We start from the raw sequence: 21,713 nt of genomic DNA on the forward strand, positions 1-21,713 counted from the left end.
AGTTCAGTCATTCCTTTCTGGATACACGACTTTGGGTAAGCCAGAAGGTGAAGGCAAGTTTTCATTTTTGTTTAAGGATCTTAGTTAAGTTTTGGTTGTGTGTGTGTGTGTGTGAGAAGTAAGATCTTCTTTTATTTTTTTTTTTAATTGAAACCTATTTAGAAAGATGGAAGGGAAGAGGAAGGGAGAAGCGTGTAATCAAGAGAGAGCACAGACTTCTCCAGAGTGTAAACAGGCAAGCAAAGGAACAGAGACAAGCAAACGAGATATGTGTTCAAGGGATGACACGGGCTTGTCATTCAAACCTAAGGGTCTTAGTTAAGTGTGGAGCCCTCAGAGCCCCCTTTCGGGCATGCATGCCTGTCCCTTTCCTCCATCGTGCCTTTCTCCCACAAGTAACCCTAAGCCACCCACTCAGGCCTACGCTTTGTCCTCACCCCAGGCCAGCTGCTTTCTTCCCTGGCCTCCCTCCGCCCACGCCAAGGCCTGGCTCATTATCTGCCTTGACCTGCCTGGTGCACGCACCAATACAGCCAGTGCAGGTTGCTTGGCTGGGGGAGGTGACTGAGTGACAGACTATAAAGCCGGGAGATGTTTGTACTTTGCCTGTGCCAGGGAGGAGGGCCCTCTGCCTCCCCCGAAGCCAGCAATTTCACCAGCTGTTAGCACTTCATTCATATTCCTTCACATGATTTAATGCTTTGTCATTTTCTTTCTTGTGATTCCAGAATCTCATTTTCAGCTCCTGCCAGAGTTAGTAGCGGCGGGGAAAGAAGGCTGTTCTCCTTAACGAGTAAGTATGGATTTTTAACACCCTAGATTAAAAGGAAAGAAACCACAAGGACGTACTCAGCTTGGCTTGGCGCTCGTCATAGGCTTCGCTGATATCCTCCGGAGCTGGGCCTGAGGCGGGTGATTCCTCTGGTTCAGTAGGTCTGCTGGGAAGGGACTGAGCACTTGTGACATTGTCAGAGATTTCAGAGCTCAGATGGGTGGCTGAAGCCCACTCCAATAGTTCTCCAGGACTCCACTGGGAATAGTCTTGGAGCTGGGATGGAGTCTGGGGGAGCCGAGGAGATGGCTCATAGGATTGGAGTGCATGGCCGGCATGCAGAAGGGTTTCTGGTGTGATCTGGGAACACTGAGGAGTGTAGGCCTGTAAGCCGCCAAGTTCTGTAGGAAAGGGCAGCTGAGAAGTAACTAAATACGGAGCTGGACATCAGTTGCTTCGGTGGGGCCCCAAAGCAACACAATGCTGAACTACCGGGAAACTATCAGCAGCGCCACTGGCTTGCTTTAAAACACAGCATCATGGAGAAGGCTTTGTGAAGCTAACTGGTAATTGGAAAACTCTGAATGTAATTTGCTCTTAGAGAAGAACAAAGAACATCAACTAGGATAAGAAACTCTGCTTTGTGCATAAGGTGACGCGCTGCTCTCCACCCCTGGCATCACAGAGGGGTGATGTGGGACGAGCAGAAGAGACTGGGGAGTCGAGGAGGAAGGTTATACGATGGGCACATGACTGGCAGGAACCAAGTTGTTGGGAGAAGAGGAGGGTCATATCTGAGATTCAGTGGATTGTCATGCCATGGGGGTGGTCCGGCAGACTCTTGGGAAAATCAGGAAGGAGGTCTGGCCACAGCACCTTTGAACTCCTGCAAGAGGAAGAGGTGAGAAGGACAGTGAGGAGTGGCAGAGGGGTATCCAGTCAGGACCTGAGTCAGGTGTTCTCACACTCACCACTCGCTGGGACAGCGGGGCTGTGAGAGGAGAAGCAGGCTCAGCTATGTTGGGGGAGAGAGTAGGACCAGCAGGATGGAGGTGAGACCCGGTGGTGGTAATCCTGGGGTCCATGGGATATTCTTGTTCCCAATGATGACTAGTTTAGGTTAACTGCTTCCATGGAAATTTCAGTGACATTTTACTTCATAACAAAGAAGGTTTGTGTGTGTGTGTGTGTGTGTGTGTGTGTGTGTGTGTGTGAAAACTGTCATGTCTTGGGGGCTAGAGTGATAGTACAGCAGATAGGGTATTTGCATTGCACATGGCCAACTGGGTTCAATCTCTGGCACCCCGTATGGTCCCCTGGACCCACCAGGAGTGCTCCCTGGGCTCAGAGCCAGGAATAACCACTGAGCACCAACTGGGTGTGTCCTTCTCTAGGAATAACCCCTGAGCACCACTGGGTGTGCCTTCCTCACTATCCACAAAAAATAAACAAACAAACAAACAATTTCCCATGTGCCCATGTCTTAAATTATTCCTTCCCACCAGTTCAGAAATTTTATATAAGAGAATCTCATCGTTTTGTCTTTTTCAGCTATTGGTCATTGGTGATAGTTTTGAGAAACCACTTTATAAAATTCTAGTTTCAAAAATCCATGTTGAAAAAAAAACTGGTTGGGTTCTGTGGCACAATAATGGCTGGGACATTGAACTCAGATTTCAAGGCCTTGGGGGTTTTCTGGTAGAAGACAGTGTGGGACAAATGTTCACAATGCTGGGGCCAGCGAGATGGGAAGATGGGTAACAAGGATTAAGGCTCTTGTCTGACATGCGGATGACCCAGATTTGCTCCCTGGCACTGCATGCTCCCCTAAACACAGCCAGCAGCAACCCCCAGCACCACCAGGCTTAAAATGTAAGAATGTTCATAGTGTTGAATTATAGGGAAAACACACCATCATGGGGGGCCAGAGAGACAGTACAGTTGGTAAGGTGTTTACCTTGCACATGGTTGACCTGTCTTCTGTCCCTGGCACCCCAATAAAGTCCCCTGAATATGGTTAGGAGTGATCCCTGAGCATAGAGCCTGGAGTAAACCCTAAATACAGCTGGGAATGGCCCCAAAACCAAAAGTATAAATCAATTCTTTTTTTTTTTTTTTTTGCTTTTTGGGTCACACCCAGCGTTGCACAGGGGTTACTCCTGGCTCTTTACTCAGGAATTACTTCTGGTGGTGCTCAGGGAACCATATGGGATGCTGGGAATCGAACCCGGGTCAGCTGCATGAAAGGCAAACACCCTACCTGTTGTGCTATCGCTCCAGCCCTAAGAATGAATCAGTTCTTTAAAAAAATAAAATAGGGACTGGAACGATAGCACAGCAGGTAGGGCGTTTGCCTTGCACATGACTGACCCGGGTTCGAATCCCAGCATCCCATATGGTCCCCTGAGCGCCTCCAGGAGGAATTCCTGAGTGCAGAGCCAGGAGTAACCCCTGTGCATCACCAGGTGTGACCCAAAAAGCAAATAATAATAATAATAATAATAAAAAAATAAAAGCAAAAGACCACCAGGGATTTGACAATCAACTAATATGTAGCACTGTAGCATTGTTGTCCCATTGTTCATCGATTTACTCGAGCGGGCACCAGTAACATCTCCATTGTGAGACTTGTTACTGTTTTTGGCATATCAAATACACCATGGGTAGCGTGCCAGGCTCTCTGAGAGGGACAGAGGAATCGAAACCAGGTCGGCCAAGTGCAAGGCAAAAGCTCTACCTGCTGTGCTATCGCTCCAGTCCAATTAATATGTAAACTAAAAAAATCAGATTGTAAGTTCTTAAAGCAACTGAGAAATGTAAAAAAGGTCAGCAGGAGCGATGACCTCAGCCTTGTGTGTTCCATAATTGTAATCTGCTTATCTAAGCACTGAAAGAGGGCAAAGGTCACTTGAACTTGGAGGTAGACACCCCCAAAATTGGATTGAAATGCAAGTCATGCCACCTACCAGCCAGGTGACACTACTGTACTGTGTGTTAATTCCCTTAATCAGTTTCTCCATCATTAACTTGGAATATACGTTGACACATACCAGACGATCTCATTCATTTGTGTTACACAAGAAAAAAAAAGTGCAAGGGAATAAATAAGCAGTGTCCAGTGAAAACAAACCCTGACCTCAGAATTGGGATTACCAGGAGTGAGGCTTGGGGCAGGCTGACAGGGTTCACTGGGGTGAACTGAGGGATATTGGTCTTTAGAAGCTCCATATCTTATTTTATAAAGAGACCGTAACTATGGTTTGTCAAGTATGATAGACTGTCTTGTGAAAGGCAAGACTCTATTTTAAGAAAGTATTTTACATTCTGCTTATCCTTGGGATTTTGCTTTAAACCCCTAGGAATCCCAGTTTCCAAAGTTAAAAAAACAGTTAAAAGAGAATTGTGGCATCTTGTGTTCTATCTCCAACCCTAGATTAAATTTAGAAACTTGAGATTGCTCTGTTTCGCTCAGATACATGTTTTTCTGAATCCACAGACATCTCTATTGTCCAATTAACCTTTGTGCTCAGTTAGAAAAACCCAAAAATCACAGCATGGGGGTGGTCAGCAGGTGGCAGAGGAAGCCTCCTGACAGCCTTTGATCTTGGAACTTCATGCAACAAGTATGTAAAATGAGTACTAATTTTCCACCTGTGCAGGTAATAAACATTAAGTGTTAAATATTTGCTAGGTTCTGTTCTTAGGTTCTGGGGACATATAACAGGGAATAAGATGCTTTTTTGTTCTGGAAACGACTTCTGGCTCAGTGCTCAGAGCTGCGCCCTGCCATGCCAGAGATCACACCAGGCCTTCAGCATGCAGAGCATGTGCTCTGGCCCTTTGAGCCATCACTCCAGCACAGGAACAAGATGCTTGTGGCAGCAAGCCAGTTCCTACTCTTTAACTGCTTGCATAATTTTAGAAAGATTATAAGCCATCAGGGTAGGAAAAGCTAGCAGCAATGAGTTGGATGAACGTGCTCATTTAATAGATGCAGAAAGCGGGGTCCAGCGTCTTCAGTGTGGAAGAGCCTGGCAGGAGAGAACCGGTGGAATGCCCAGCCCCAGCAAGCATAGGAATCCACCCCTGGGAACAGCAGTCTGATTTTCACCAACGCTGTGTGTTTCCTGAATTGCATTAACACTTCTCTTTAAATCGACTCCTTCTTTTAGTTTAAATTTTTTTTTCATTTTTTAGTTTAAATATTTTTGAAAAGTGTTTTTTCTGCCATAAATTAAAACCGCACAAAGAAATCATATTATTAAATAGCCTGATGCAGGGGTCACAGATATGGTGGAAATGCCCACACCTCACCTGTTTGAGGCCCTGAGTTTGATCCCTGGCACTGAATGACTTGGAGTGGCTCGCTGTCCCCTCCCCCCAAGCACTACTGGGGCTAGACCAGGTGCCCCCACCCCAACACCACCAGGTGCTATACAAAATCAATTTAAAAGTATAAATAGCCACATACTGGGACTTGCAGAAGGCTTACTGGTGAGATAATCATTTAATAATACTGTACTGAGTATTTCTCTTTGATTTGGACTGAAAAGAGAACTGGAAAAAAAATGAGCTTCTCAGTATATCTGTCAGGGCTACCTCATGCTGTGTAGCTCTACTCCTTTTTTTAAAAAAAAAAATTTATTCTCATAATGTGAACTTTTTTATTGAATCACTGTGAGATAGACCCTTACAAAGCTGTTCAGGTTGGATTTTAGTCATACAGCTGAAATCCATCCTCCACCCTCCACCAGTGTACATTTCCCAGCACCAGTGTCCCCAGGTTCCCTCCCATCGCCCCCCTTCCTCCAACCCCTGCCTGCCTCTTTGGCAGGCACTTTAGTAGAGCATGAGACTTTTTAAAATTTTTTTATTTTCATAAGATTGTTCACATTAATTGATTACATTCAATATTTCAACACCAATCTCACCACCATTATACCTTCCCACCACCATTCAAGTCTGCCTGCCACAGGCAGATTCTAGAAAATTTATTTTCTATTGCTTATTGTGAATATCATGAGAAGTCACAAGGTCGCTTTTGTGGCCGTGAACTCCTGGAATTCTAAATATGTAAATGTTCGGGGTCCAGAGACATCTCTGTAGGGACCTAATCCATTTTGAGATTCATCTGGGAGTCTCTGGATCAAGAGCGGGTGGTGTGCTTAAATATGGCCCAGGGGCTTGGGCGGGGAGATAGGAAGAGATGAACTGTCTCTGCCTCCATGTGGCCTGACATCTTCGGACCCTGTTCCCATGTACCTGGATTTTTCTTCTGAAAGTTTGTGGCCACCAGGGTTCATCTGGAGTGGCGGAGCTGGGACACCCACTCCATCTGAGGAGCCCCAGTGAAATCTTCTCGACACGGAGTCCGGAAAGATCTCCAGCGAGCTGCTGTCTACCAGGATTCACTCCTGGGTCTCTCTACTCCTTAAAGTCAAACATCAGTTGTATGTGCCTTATGCTTTGGGAAATCTTCATTATACCCCATAATTGATTTCCAGGCATTAAAATTCTTTGTTCACAAGGCCTTCAGTTTTTTTTTTTCTTTTTGGGTCACACCTGGCAATGCTCAGGGGTTACTCCTGGCTTTGCACTCAGGAATTACCCCTGGCGGTGCTCAGGGGACCATATGGGATGCTGGGAATCGAACCCGGGTCGGCCTCGTGCAAGGCAAACACCCTACCCGCTGTGCTATCAGCCCCAAGGCCTTCAGTTTTTCTGTCTTCAGAAGTCCTGTCCCCACCTGCCTCTGTGGGTTCAGAGAGTATCCTATAAGCCACCCCAGCAAGGTAGGAAAGCTGTCTATTTTCATTTTCTTTATTTACTTTGCAATGCCTGTGACCAAGCCCAGGTCTCATGCAGACAAAGGTACACTCTTTTCCACTGACCCACATCCCCAGCCCCACAGGAAGCATTTTAAAGAAAAGATGAGACAAGTCTTTTGTGAAATGAAAGGTAGTGCCCAGATAGGAATCAGCTGCTCATTATCTGTGCAGAAAACCCAGAAAGCATTACAGTTTCCCCATTCAGGGCCTGTCTGTATATGACCTCATCATGGTGCTCAGAAAGTGTAAGCCTTGCCAAATTGATTGTGTTCATCAATGTTCCTTATTGAAGACATCACCACTGCCGCCTCCACCACCATTAAATGAAAGGTAGAATCAGATCAACTCTTCCTCCAAATTAACTGTGCTATCCACAGCAAGCACCAGCAAAGCAATGAGGTTCCTTTTCATTTATTGCTGTTATTGGTGCTTGGGGCCCATGTGGCTCTGGGGATCGAACCTGGGGCCTCACACACACCTTTCATGTACCCTTTCGTTTGACCCATTTCCTGTCCCCAACGTTTCTTCATTTTCAGCTACCCATCACTGGTGTCAGAGTCTGTAATGTATTGTCTCGGGCATAAAATGTCCTAATTCCTCATCCAAGGGAACATCCTGTAATTAACTTCCTGCAGCTCAGCAATCTGATCAGCGGTGACCTCCAGAAGTGAGGACCTTGTCTCTGTGGAGTCCTCTTGATGCCGCTATCTTTCCCAACTCTCTGTGACCCACGAGGGTCAAACAGATTTGTGAAATTCCTTCACTTTCTGATTTATTTGCTTACCGCCTGGCAGTAAGAGTTTTTAGCATAATAAATTGTACACAGCCTTAAATAGGTGATCCCCTGGGGAGTTTTGTAATTATGGAAAGAGGAAAAGCCAGTATTGTTGGGAATGGTTGTCCCTAAAACAGACAGGACCAAACCCACTTAGGAACTTTGGCTTTGTCAGTTCACTTGTGCTTCATTTGTGTCTTGTGCAGTTTGAGGGCCCTGAGAAAGAACTTGTATCTGATTATCCACATGCTCAAGAGCACTGGTTCTAAGACAGTGCTGGAACAGTCCAGGGGAGCAGCAGCAATTTTCTGGGTTTCTTGTTTTTGTTTTGTTTCTTTCACTTAAAGAAGGTAGATTTGGAGAGAAGTAGAAGGAGGCGTACTGAATAGGTTGTTTTTTTTTTTTTCTAAAAAAAAGGGGTCAGTAGGACCCAGAGTGATAGTATAGCAAGTAGGATATTGCCTTGCACGAAGCAGGCCCAGGTTCAATCCCCAGCATCCCATACAGTGCTTTGAGCCAGCCGTGAGTCCTCCCTAAGTACAGAGCCAGGTGTAAGCCTTGAACACCACCAGGTATGGACCAAAAACCGAATAAATAAATAAAAGTATGCCAGTAGACCATTTAAGTTTGGGAATCTTTGCTCCTCTGTTCTAGGAGAAATTGAGCAATGATTGATTTTCCTGGGGGATGGGGAGGGGGGAGGGAATGTTCGGAAGCAAAGGAAATAGTGAAAGAGCAGGAGAACCAGAACAGACAGTGCCCTCGCCCTGAGCAGGCAGCAGCCTTCATTTCTGGGATTCAGGTCTGTCGCCAGGTAGAGTGTGTGTGACTGAAAAGAACATTCTAACCCACAATATCTAGGAGTATCTGCTTCCAACCCTCTAGACTTGAGTAACTTGTTTTGCCAAACCTGCTACAGCACCTTTAAAAGGAGAGGCCTCAGACTCATGGAGAAAGTAGAATTTAATGCGTGTAGGTATTTAATAGCAAAGAGGTGACAGTGATTAAGAGAAGGCCATGGGGGCAGGGGGCAGCGAGGGGTGAAGATAAACAAGATGGAACGTGGTTCAAAGGAGCACCTCCAATTCAGACACCTCTTTGGTAAGCAAGCATGATGTGGCTAGTGACCTTGGGCAAGTCGTTCAGCCTCTCCACACCTCCCATTTCTTCAGCCTATAAATTAGGAATAAAGCATTCACCTTGCCTGTTTGACAGGATTGGTGTCTCATGTGCAAGATTGGCAAATTACAGTTCACAGACTGAATTTGGCTTACAGCCTGTTTTTAAAAACTAAAATTTTATTGCCGAGGCTGGAGAGATAGTAGAGCAGGTAAAGTGCTTGCCTTGCACACAGCCAACCTGGGATTGCTCCCTGGCATGTTATAGGGTCCCCCAAGCACTGCTGGACTGACCCATGAGTACAGAGTCAGGAGCAATGCCTGAGCACTGCCAGGTGTAGCCCCAAAACAAACAAACTGTCATCCCATTGTTCATTGATTTGCTCGAGTGGGCACCAGTAACATCTCCATTGTGAGACTCGTTGTTACTGTTTTTGGCATATGGAATACGCTACGAGGAGCTTGCCAGGCTCTCTGAGAAGGACGGAGAAATCAAAACTGGGTCGGCTGCATGCAAGTAAAACGTCGTACCTACTGTGCTATTGCTCCAGCCCAAAACAAACAAAAGACTAAATAAAGTTTTATTGTGATTGATTTATACCCATTCATTATACATGTACGGGTACCTCCTCATTACAGAGGCAGACAGTCTAGTTGCAGCTAAGACATTATCCCCAGGCCCTTTGCTCTGTCTCCCCTCAGTGCTCAGAACATACTAAACCTTTGTGTCATGGATTCACATGAAACTGAAATCTTAGTTGACAAAGGTATGTAAAATCCATCTCTCTGTTTCACAGGAAGGCTAGATAATAAATAATAATGGCTCTTAACTCTCGGGTCTATAGCAGTATACTCAGAGGCAGTCATTCCCAGCATCGCTTAGGGGACTCGTGTAGCCCTGTGGAGATCAAACCTGGATCTCCTACGTGCAAAGTATGTACTCTAGCCCTTTGAGCTGTCTCACTGGCTCTAGATAATAATACTTTTTTTTTTTTTTGTGAACAAGTCACTTTTTTTTTTTTCTTTGCCACATCTGGTGGTGCTCAGGAACCACTCAGGGGATCATGTTGCCATACTGGGAATCAAACCAGGGTCAGCCACATGCTGACTTAATTCTGTACCATCTCTCTGGCTTTGAAGAAGACTCTTTTTTTTATATTAATTTTTATTTTATTGAGTCACCGTGAGATAGACCCTTACAAAGCTGCTTATGATTGGGTTTCAGTCATGCAATGTTCCAACACCCATCTCTCCATCAGTGTAATTTCCCAGCACCATATTTCCCAGTTTACCTCCCACCCCCCAAAAAAATACCCCACCCCAGCCTGCCTCTAAGGCACCTCTCTTCTTTCTCTTTCTCTCTCTCATTTTAGACATTATGGTTCACAATACAGATTCTGAAGGTTTATCATGTATACCCCTTTACCTACTTTCAACACTCAGTTCTTGTCCAAAGTGATCATTTCCAACTAATGTCATAATCGACCCTCCTCTATTTTAATTACCCTCCACCCCCGACATCCTTGTGATAATTTTCAATCATTGATCAGTCCTCCTGGCCCATTTTCCCTGGCCTTGGATATTAGCTTCATGCTATTTTTTTTAATATCCCACAAATGAATGCAGTCATTCTCTATCTGTCCCTCTCCTTCTGACCCATTCACTCAGTATGATGCTCTCCAAGTCCATTCATTTATAGGCAAATTTCATGATCTCATTTTCCCTAACAACTGTGTAATATTCCATTGTATAGATGTGCCATAGTTTCTTTATTCAGTCTTCTGTTCTAGGGCACTCAGGTTGTTTCCAGATTCTGGTTATTGTGAATAGTGCTGCAATGATCATAGAAGTGCAGATGGTAATTCTACTATGTTTTTTAGACCCCCAGGGTATATTCTCAGGAGTGGTATTGCTGGATCAGATAGGAGCTCAATTTCTAGTTTTTTGAGGAAAGTCCATATTAAAAAGGCTGAACCAGTTGGCATTCCCACCAGCAATGAATGAGGATCCCTTTCTCCCAGCACTAGTTGTTCTTGTTCATTTGGATGTATGCCAGTCTCTGTGGTGTGAGATGATATCTCATTGTTTTGATTTGCGTCTCCCTGATGATTAGTAACGTGAAGCATTTTTTATGTGCTTTTTGACCATTGAATTTCTTCTTTGAGGAAGTTCCTGTTCATTTCTTCTTCTCATTTTTTGATGGGGTTCGAAGTTTTTTTCTTGTAATGTTCTACCAGTGCCTTGTATATCTTTTTTTTTGCTTTTTGGGTAACACCCAGCAATGCTCAGGGGTCATTCCTGGCTCTGCATTTAGGAATTACCCCTGGTGGTGCTCAGGGGACCATATGGGATGCTGGGAATCAACCCGGGTAGGCCGCATGCAAGGCAAACACCCTGTGCTATCACTCCAGCCCCGCCTTGTATATCTTTGATCTTAACCTATTATCAGATGGGTATTGGGTGAATAGTTTTACTCATTCCATGGGCTGTCTTTGTATCTTGATCAATATTTCTTTTGACATACAAAAGGTTCTTAATGTAATGTAGTCCCATTTGTTAATCTTTGCTTCCACTTGCTTGGTCAGTGGAGATGCCTTTAGCTTCAATTTCATGGAGGGTTTTGCCTATGTTTTCTTCCATGTACCTTATGGATGCAGGTTTGATGTTGAGGTCTGAATTCATTTTGATCTGACTTTTGTGCATGGCATTTGATAAAGGTCAGAGTTCATTTTTTTACACTAGCTCTCCAGTTTTCCCACCACCACTTGTTTTTGTTTTGTTTGTTTGTTTGTTTTGGGTATTTTTGCTTTTTGGGTCACACCCGGCGATGCACAGGGGTTAATTACTGGCTCTGCACTCAGGAATAACTCCTGGCAGCGCTCAGGGGACCATGTGGGATGCTGGAAATCGAACCCAGGCTTGCCGAGTGCAAGGCAAACACCCTACTCACTGTGTTATCACTCCAGCCCCCAACACTTGTTAAAGAGGCTTTCCTTGATCCACTTACTATTTCTTGCTCCCATATCAAAAATTAGGTGATCATATATTTGAGAGCATATGCTAGGATATGTAACTCAATTCTACTGGTCTGTGGGTTGTCTTTATTCCAATACCATGCTATTTTAGTTACTACCACTTTGTAGTACAGTTTGAAGTTGGGGAAGGTGATGCCTCCCATCTTCTTTTTTCTAAGGATTGCTTTAGCTATTTCTGAGGGTTTATTGTTTCATATAAATTTCAGGAGTGCTTGATCTATTTCTTTGAAAAATGTCATGGGTATCCTTCTAAGGGCATGCAGGTAGGAAAGGAAGCAGTCAAGCTTTCACTATATGCAGATGACATGATACTATACTAAGAGAACTCTAAAGTCTACCAAAAATTTTTTAGAAACAATAGATTTGTATAGCAAAGCTACAGGTTACAAAATCAGTATCCAAAAGTCCATGGCTTTCCTATATGCAAATAATGAAAGAGAAGAAAGCTATATTTAAAAACAGTCCCATTCACAATTGTGCCGCAGAAAATCAAGTACCTCAGAATCAGCTTAACTTAAGCTGATTTCCCTTAAGGAAATAAAGGGCCTGTACAAAGAAAACTACAAAACACTACTTCAAGAGATAAAAGAGGTCACAAGGAAATGAAAGCACAACCTCTGCTCATGGTTTGGGAGAATTAACATTATCAAAGTAGTAATACCCCCCAAAGCATTATACAGATTCAAGTCTCTCTCTCTTTTTTTAGTAATGATACGTTCATTTTCCCTGCAAGGTGGAAAAAAGTTATATCTGGATTATATGACCTTATAGGAATTGTTTTCACTATTGGGGACCATGAGAAAACTTAAAATATATTTTGTTCCCTAAAAAAATGAGTCCTGATGTGAGCTCATAAGGTAGGACAAAGCCAGGGGCGTTTGACTCCTCTGATTTCTAGAGCACTTAGAGGTAGGTGAGACCCAGACTACACACCAAGGACATTGTCTGCCCTCTTGGACACTCATTCATATTCACAAGTGACAGTTGGGTTTTCAGGAAGACCTCATAAAGTATCTGAAAATGTTGCTATTTTAATGGGCTACCCCCTCACTTTTTGTTTTCTTTTTTTGATGGGGGCCACAACCGGCATTGCTCAGGCTTACTCCTTGCTCTGCACTCCGAGATCACTCCCGACTATGTGAGGTGCCAGGGACCAAATTTAACATGTGCAAAGCAAGTGCCCGTATCTCTCGCCCCTGCCCCCAACTTTTAATTTCATGTCATTTATTTTTGAATAGATTGTATATGTTTATCATAAATAACCAAAAGTACTTAAAAGGCAGACCATGAAAAACAAATTTCCCTTCTCTTCCTATCATGATCTCTCTAGTTCCTCACTTAAGATGTGACCATTTGAATTGATTTCTTATATATCCTTCCATTAATATTCTGGGTATATACAAGCATGTAAGTGTATATTAATGTATTACACTGATACATATATATTCATTTTTCTCTTTCCTTAGACTTTAAGTTTAAAACTTGCCAACCTACAGAAAAGTTGAAAGAATAACACTGTTTTTTCTTTTTGGGTCACACCTGGCGATGCACAGGGGTTACTCCTGGCTCTGCTCTCAGGAACCACTCCTGATGGTGCTCGGGGGACCATATGGGATGCTGGGAACCGAACCTGGGTCGGTCACGTGCAAGGCAAACGCCCTACCCGCTGTGCTATTGCTCCAGCCCCCAAGAATAACACTTCTTAACCTCTACTTGGATTCTCTAATAGTTATTGTTTCACCATTTGTTCTCTCCTCTCCCCGTACCAACATGCACATACACATTTGTGCATGCACACACATATTCTTTTCCTCTCCTCAGCTTTTGAAAGTGAGTAGCAGGTATGTCATGGCATCAGCCCATGTTACCTCCACAAACATCTCCTCAAAACAAGGACATTCTGGGGCTGGAGCTACATTTCAGGGCTGGAGCGATAGCACAGTGAGTAGGTGTTTTGCCTTGCACGTGGCCAACCCAGGTTCGATTCCCAGCAGCCCATATGGTCACCTGAGCACCACCAGGAGTAATTCCTGAATGTAGAGCCAGGAGTAACCCCTGTTCATCGTCAGGTGTGACCCCCCCCCAAAATAAAAAACAGGGACGTTTCTCCTACAATCAAAAATAACTGCAATTTTATCATTCACATAAGAATTATTGGGGGCTCAGGGATGGCTCAGCGGGAGAATTCTGCTGTGCAGGCATAAGTCTGCGAGTTGAGACACCAGCACAACCCTTTGTGACATGAGCAATCCCAGCGATGTTTCTGTTGGTTATTCACAATAAGTGTGTGATCTCTGGCACACCAAAACCAAGCGTGTGTGAACACTACAGTCCAAGTGTGCAATCTCTGGTCATCACAACAACAAATGGGAAGGAATGGGGGAAAAGAACTCCTGCTTTCCAAGAGTGTTAAGAATTTGACAGTAGCTCTGTGTGTGTGTGTGTTTCTTTAGACTTCACTAAAGAAAAATAAACTGAACTGTCTCACTGGTACATAGATGAACTAATATCTGGTCCTTACTTAGATTTGCCACTTGTCTCACAATGACCTTTGTAGTTTAAAAAGAAAAAAAACACTGGAGCTAGAATACAGCAGGTAGGGCACTTGCCTTGCATGTAGCTAACTCCAGTTCAATATCTAGCATCCATTATGATCCTCTGAGCCTACCAGGAGTGATCCCTGAGCACAGAGCCAGGAGTAAGTCTTAAGCCTTAAATATTGCAGGGTGTGGCCCCAGAACAACAAACAACAACAACAACAAAAATGCAGGGTTTTTAAAAAGAATTCCTCATTACAGTAGTTTTCCTGACTACTTAGATTTTTGGTTTTGCTTTGTTTGGGGGGTCATACCCAACAGTTCTCAGGAGCTTCTTCTGGGCCAGCATTTGGGGTCACTCCTGACAATGTGTGGGGGACCATATACAATGCCAAGGGTTGGACCTGGACCTCCCTTCTCTCCTGGACACCAGGCTGTGAAGGCTCCTGCCCGTTGAGCTATCTCTCGAACTCCTGCTTGGATTCGTTAAAGCGCTTTCTTGCTGATGTTTCCTTCTGACCTTTAGACTTCCATCTGGTCTTTTATTTTTCCATTCCCCTTTGCTGCTTCGCCTTTTCTCTCCAGGTTGTTTCAATACCTTGTACACTTCCACCCCGCAGGTGTTCATCACAAGCTTTGCTGAGCAAGATGGATGTGGACGTGGTCAACATGTTTGTGATCGCAGGCGGGACTCTGGCCATCCCTATCCTGGCATTTGTTGCCTCATTTCTCCTGTGGCCTTCGGCACTGATAAGAATCTACTATTGGTAAGTCAGTGTTATAATCTAAGCCTTGCAAGAGACTTCTTTGTTCTCTTGCTGGTGATTGTTCAACATTTTTTAATTTTTTTGAGGTTTATTGGGCAGGGGGAATGGGAAGCAGCACAAAGCACCTAGCAGTGCTCAGGGCTTACTCCTGGCTCTGTGCTCAAGGACCTTGCTTTGCAGTGCTCAGTGAGCCATACCTTTGGCCACGTGCAGGGCAGATACCTTAACCCCTGTACTATCTCTCAGTCCCCTAAATTTGAACTTTTATAATGTTGAGTAATTGTTTTAGTATAGATCTGTCCTGTTCCATATTCTAATTTAAGTGTGTCATTCATCTTTTCATCATGAAATGTTTCAAGTATACAGATAAGTTCGAGGACATCTTTTTGAATTTTTCAATTTCTTGAAAAATTCAAACTAGTTTCTCTTCCTCCTCCTCCTTCTCCTTCTTCCTCCTCCTCCTTCCACCTCCTTCCTTTTCCTCTTCTTCCTCTTCCAGTTCCTCATCCTCCTTCCTTCTTTCTTCATCTTTCTGCTTTTTTTTTCCTGGCTGTAACTCCAGACAGGATCCAAGAAGGAGCTTTTACAATTTCCTTTCTGAATTTTATGGAGACTTACTTTACCTTCCTGTGCTCACTCTTTAAAGCACTGTGTCCACCTTTAAAAGGGTGTGGGAAGGGGCGTGGTGCCAGCTTCTTCTGAGATCGTATTCTTCCTGAGAGCACCTTGCTCCCAAAGGCCACCTCAAAGCCACTGGTTCTATCATGAAGTGAGGATAGTGTGCATTTGTGGGGAATCTTTCAGGTTTATGGTTTCCTTGGTTACTGAATTCTGATCCGGTGATGTCTTGCTTTGATGTTACCCAGAAACGTAAGAGCAAGATTGTGGAAGAGCATAAAGAAGACAGAATGGTTTTACATTTGTTCAATCAAGTAGTGGAAAAAAATTAGACATTTTATGCTTAATGATGGGATTCAGAGGCAGAGCACTTGCCTTACATGTGTGAAGACCTGGGTTCAATGCCCTGCATGCAAAAAAAAAAAAATGAGAGAAATTTTAAAACTTCTTCCTATCATTCTTGTACTAGCACCATGATTCTTGCCCTGTTTACATACCATTCTTCTTTCCCTTTGTGTTTTCTCTAGCAAAGTCATTTTTTAATCTAAACTTAATTAATTTTAAGGGTGATATAAATATCACGACCTTAAGTGACAAGCTTGTCATCCTTACCACGCATAGATTAATAGATGTATATATTTTTTAAACCAAAACTAAGCACAGTGATCTTGAACAGTGTTCCTAAGCCCTGGCCTGCCCAAACAGCTTGTCCTCTCTGTTACAAAGGCTCAAGGAAGTTGTCGCAGCCAAGAGTCAAGCGTTTGGGGTGGCGGAGTGATAGTACAGTGAATAGGGCGTGTGCCTTGCATGCAGCCAACCTGGTTCCATCTCCGGCCTCTCGTATGGTCCCCAGAGCACTGCCAGGAATTATTTCTGAGTGCAGAACTGGGAGTAACCCCTGAGCATCGCTGGATGTGATCCAAAAAGAAAAAAAAAAGAAGAAGAAGAAGAACAAAGCGTTCCTCCTGGAGGGTGTCAGGAGTTGGAGAGAAAGTGGAAGGTGCTGTGCCAGGACTTCTTTCATTGCCCTGATACCGATACTGTCCCTGCACCCTCCCCCGGAGTCTGCACACAAACTCCCTTCAGCCACCCCACCCCCGCCCGGACCCCAGGAAGACAGCACTGAGCTAGCCGCAGTTCTCCTCTGTGCCCCCCAGAACGGCACAGGGTTAAGTGGGCCTTCTGGAAGGCAGCACTCCCTCTCACACACAGCCAGGGCCCAGGCGCGCTGGTGCCTCTATCTGCCCCTTTGTTTCCTTATAGTGGAATTTTCCGCCTGCCAACAGGGCTCTGCGCCTTGAAAAGAAGCTAATTGGACAGAAGGGAGCTTTTCATCTTCCGCTGTCTTCAGTTCTCTTGGGGGAGTGGCGACCCACCTCTGTGTGGCCTTTGCAGTGCGGGCAGTGGGTGTGCTGTGGGGGGAGTTGCTCCGACCTAGAGGGGCTGGAGGCCAGTGCCTTGGTGGCCTCGCAGCAGCGCTGTGAACCAGCCCACACACGGGCCAAGTTTCTTTAAATCTGGTTAAAGCAGATGGGGCTGCCCCCATGGAGATGGCTGCATACAGAAATGGTATTCTTTTTTTCTTTCTTTCTTTCCTTTTTTTTTTAGGGGAAAGGTGTTGGGCCACACCCTGTTGTGCTCAGGGCTTACTCCTGGGTCAGCTACATGCAAGGCAAATTCTTTACTAGCTATATTATCTCTCCAGCCCCAGAGGTGGCATTCTGCAGAGGCCAGTTCTACCGACCCCATGCTTAAACCCAGCTCTGGGAGGCAGATTCCCCAGCACTCAACTTCTCTGGTCATCATGGAGAAGACTTTCAGATCTAAATGTCAGGATAGTTTTGAGATTTGATCTTTGAAGAGAAAAAGTTTGTAGCAGATAACTCGCTTTCTTCTATTGAGTTAAAGTTCATAGGCCCCCCCACCCCCCACAAAATCTACCACCTAAAACTGGTTCGGTGATTTTCAAGTGTTATACAACCACTGTTCCTTTCTACTTTTCCATAGCCCCCAAAAGAACTTGCATCCCTGTGAGCAGCCATCCCTGTTTCCTGCTTCCTTCACTCCATGGCTCCTGGCAACCACATTCTGTCTCTCTTGATTTGCCTGTTTTGCATATTTCAAAAAAAAAAGAAACGCTGTGAGTGGCCTTGATGTCTGATAAATCTTGAGTCAGCATTCTTTCCAGGTTCACCCATGTCGTAGCTGGTATCTGCACTTTATTCACAGAGTGCCTTGTCTGGTTTACCACGCTCTGTTTAATGAGAGGGACATTTGTATTGTCCTCACTTCTTGGCAATTGCCAGATGTGCCGCATAGAAAATTATTCCCTTCTATTAACAAGTGATGTCACAAAACCCAGAGAGGCACCTCAGAAGGGACCTTCTGTCCCTTCCTAATTGGCAGGGATGCATGTGACACACTAAGGCCTGCCCAAGCCTGTCACTAAGCTCAGAGCTGCAGCTGGAGGGCAGACAAGGGGCTCTGCTCAGTGAACTCAGCCTTGCAGGACAGCAAGAGACAGGGCTGGGAGGAGGAAAATCCTAGAAAATTGTGTGGATCGTGCGGGGTAGCTGGGGCCTGGGATTGTGGTTATGATTGAAAAATCCAGAAGGCACTGCAAAGAGCCCGTGGCAGGACTGTGAAGGGGCTTTTCTGGTGCCAAACTCACTTCTAAGAGCTTTATTGTCAGTGACAGGACACGGCATTTGACCATGAGGTAAATAGCTTTCCCCTCCCCCCCCAGCCATTTACATCCCTATCTTCAGTTACTTCTGCAAAGACCTTCCCTGGCTCAGCAGCGCATCATCCCCCTGCCGTGGGTCTCCCTGCAGACCTGGGCAGCAAGGGCAGCAAGGCCAGCTTCAGAGTTGCTGAACTGAAACAGCGGCAGGCTCCTGCCAGTGAGCATAAGGCCATAGTGAAATGATCACATCAGTCCCCGTCCTGGACTCCCGCTGAGATGGTCTGAGCTCCTTGGAGAAGAGAACAGTTGACTCCCAGGGGGGTCACAGCTGGTCCTCAGAGAAACTCTAGGTCTCCATGTCCCCACCACCACCACAACAGAGCCAGCCCAGCCCACCACACAAGGACAGGAGCTCCAGAGGGCCACACCTGGAGACACATGGTCACTGTGGCATGCATGGTCTCTGGCACTGTTCAGGGGCTGGGAAGTCGGAGAATGTCTAAGGTTTTTGTTTTCCAAAGAAACTTACTTGTGAAATCAAGGTAGTGTAAGTAGGGCTGGAGAGATAGTATAGAGGTTTAAGGCACTCACTCTCCTGGGACCACGAGAATGGTTCAAATCCTGGCATCACAGGTGGCTTCCTGAGCACTGCCAGCTGTGCTTTCCCCACCACCACCACCAACAAAGTCTATAAGTGTAAGAGAGGAAAGGGGAAAAGAATTAGAACAGAGCAGCATTTACAATAGCCAAGATCCAAAAATAGCCCAGATGTCCAATTGCAGATGCATAGATTTAAAAAAATGTGTCTCATAAATAAATCTCGAAAGAGATCAAAAGCTGCAGTTAATCTCAGACCCGGGCATGGCTGAACAGACTGGGATAAGTTGGAGAGGGGAGGGCTGGCCTGGTGCCCACCCAAGCAGAGCCCCTAGCAGCTGCTTGCTCCCACAATCCAAAATCACTGCCATATCCCTGGCCTGACTCCACCATCTCAGGACGGATCTCACTGAGACATATTCTGCTGAAAATTCTGGTATGTGGGTTTTGTTTTGTGACTGAAAGCTCCAGGCTTTCTCGGGGTTAGAATGGGCTACCTCCCCCTACCTCCCTGTACTTCTGGAAGCCTCAGCAGTCACATCCACATCCACACCCCAAGTGGCCACCCAGTTGAAAAGCTACTCCAGGGGCCAGAGCAATAGAACAGTGGGTACATTTGCCTTGCACTCGGCTGACCTGGTTTTGATCTCCAGCATCCTGAGCACTGCCAGGAGTGATTCCTGAGTTCAGAGCCAGAAGTAATCACTGAGAATTGCCTGGTGTGACTCAAAAAGCCAAAAAAGAAAAGCTACTCCAGCCTTACCCTCCCAGTAAAAATACCGAATGCCCTGAACAAACACCATGACCTCTTAGCACCTATATTGCAAACCATATAGGTGCTAAGAGGTCATGAACCATAAACCAGTGATCCCTAAGCACAAATGGAAAAGGAGAGAGAGAGCAAGAAGCAAAGTGCCTCCCATAGAGGGAGGCTGGGGATGGGGAGTGGGGTGTTAGGGGATGGCGGTAGGGAAACAGGGGACATTGGTGGTGAGAAATGTACACTGGTGGAGGGATGGGTGCTGGATCTTTTTTTTTTTTTCTTTTTGGGTCACACCCAGCGATGCTCAGGGGTTACTCCTGGCTTTGCACTCAGGAATTACTCCTGGCGGTGCTTGGGGGACCATATGGGATGCCGGGGATCGAACCCAGGTTGGCCGCGTGCAAGGCGAACGCCCTACCTGCTGTGCTATAGCTCCGGCCCCAGTGCTGGATCATTTTATGACTGAAACCCAATTACGAACAGCTTTGTAATGGTCTCTCATGGATATTTAATTTAAAAAATTTAAAGTAATGTGGAGTTCATGCCCAATTCAATCAGCTTAATCAATGGCTGAACAAATATCAGTACTCCTAGTACTCCTATATTTAAAAAAAAAAATTGTGGTCTGTGGGGGCCAGAGAGATAGCATGCTTTGCACAACACTGACCCAGGTTTGATCCCTGGCACCTCACGGTCCCCTGGGCCCCAGTAGGAGTGATCCCTAAGCACAGAGCCAGGAGTAATCCTGAGCATCGCCATGCATGATCTCAAAACAAAACAGAAAAAAATAAATTCTGGTCCATATATGCAATGAATATACTGAGCTATAGTTAAAAGGAAACCTTACCTCTCTACAACTCGGATGAGCCAGATAGTACCCACACTGAGCCAGATAAGCCAGAGGGGAAAGGACACGTGCAGAATGATACTTGGCATATGAAACACACACACACACACACACACACACACACACACACACACAGCAAGGAAATGGACAGTCTCCAGTGAAAACAAATACTTGGATGTAGAAAGTAAAACTGAGATTACCTTACCAAGTTGGGGATGAGGAATTCTGGAGAGGAGAGAAGGAACTGAAGGTCAAAAGGACAGTGGTGCAGCATCTTTGGCACCTTAGTGCTGGAGTCGGTGCCATGGTTTAGTACACGGAAGGCAAAAGCATTAACACAACTGTGACCATGTTATCTCAATAGTGATAAAATGGATTTTATGGGTTGGGTGCTTACCTTGCGAGAAACTGAGGTCTAATCCCCAGCATCCCATATGGTCCCCCAAGCCCCAACTAGAAGTGATTCCTGAGTGCAGAGCCAGGAGTAACCCCTGAGCATCAACCGGGATGGCAAAAAAAAAAAAGTATTTTTAAATTAAAAAAAAATTTAAAGAATTTTGAAAGAAGTAAAATTAATACTGTTTGTAAATGAAATATAGTGTTGATTTAAACATCCAAAAGAAGGGGCTGGAGCAATAGCACAGCGGATAAGGCGTTCACCTTGCAACGCGGCCAATCCAGGTTCGATTCCCAGCATCCCATATGGTCCCCTGAGCACCACCAGGAGTAATTCCTGAGTACAGAGCCAGGAGTAACCCCTGTGCATTGCTGGGTGTGACCCAAAAAGAAAAAAAAATCCAAAAGAATATAGAATAATTTGTTAGAATTATAATAAGATATCTATTATGTTATAGAGAATTATGACTTGGCAAGATTACTAGATACTTGATAGCTAAAGGAAAATCAGTTATATTCCTAATAATGGTCACAAATAGAAACTGGGAAAAAAATTAAAAATATTAACATTTATTTTGGTAATTTTGAAATGCCAAAATAACAGATGGATAGACTACCTAATTGGAAGTTTACCTATCATTTGCTTTTTCTTCCATGGCCTATGCAGTCAGGAATTTCCATTTAGAAGTCCCAGCATGTTGGATTTTCCAGGGAGGAAATTAGTAAACTGATTTTTACATTTATAAGGAAAAGCAAGGAGTTAATTAAGCCAAATAGTCTCTGGCATACAGGGACAGGGCCACACCTGGCAGTGCTTAGGGCTTATTCCTGGCTATGAGTTCAGGATCACTCCTGGTGGTGCTCAGGGGACCATATGGGTGACAGAAATTGAACCCAGGTCAGCTGTGTGCAAGGCAAGCTCCTTACCCTCTGTACCATCATTCTGGCCCCATAGCCAAACAGTTTAAAAGGAA

The 21,713-nt window shown here is 45.0% G+C and overlaps 1 protein-coding gene and 1 non-coding gene across 2 annotated transcripts in view; one reads left to right on the forward strand and one right to left on the reverse strand.

Moving 5' to 3' along the window:
• The window catches only part of ABHD6 (abhydrolase domain containing 6, acylglycerol lipase), a 62,074-nt gene that overhangs the window by 14,142 nt on the left and 26,219 nt on the right, over positions 1–21,713 (forward strand). Inside the window, exons 2-3 of the mRNA XM_004616476.2 lie at positions 729–793; positions 14,686–14,832. Of these exons, the coding sequence (XP_004616533.1) occupies positions 14,714–14,832 (119 nt within the window). The 5' untranslated portion in view covers positions 729–793; positions 14,686–14,713. The remainder of the gene's footprint in view (positions 1–728; positions 794–14,685; positions 14,833–21,713) is intronic.
• Positions 15,381–15,504, reverse strand: LOC129404721 (small nucleolar RNA SNORA26). The gene has a single exon (XR_008630078.1). It is a non-coding gene; the product is annotated as a small nucleolar RNA SNORA26 (small nucleolar RNA).

This window comes from Sorex araneus, chromosome 4 (assembly GCF_027595985.1).
Source record: "Sorex araneus isolate mSorAra2 chromosome 4, mSorAra2.pri, whole genome shotgun sequence".
NCBI lineage: Eukaryota > Metazoa > Chordata > Mammalia > Eulipotyphla > Soricidae > Sorex > Sorex araneus.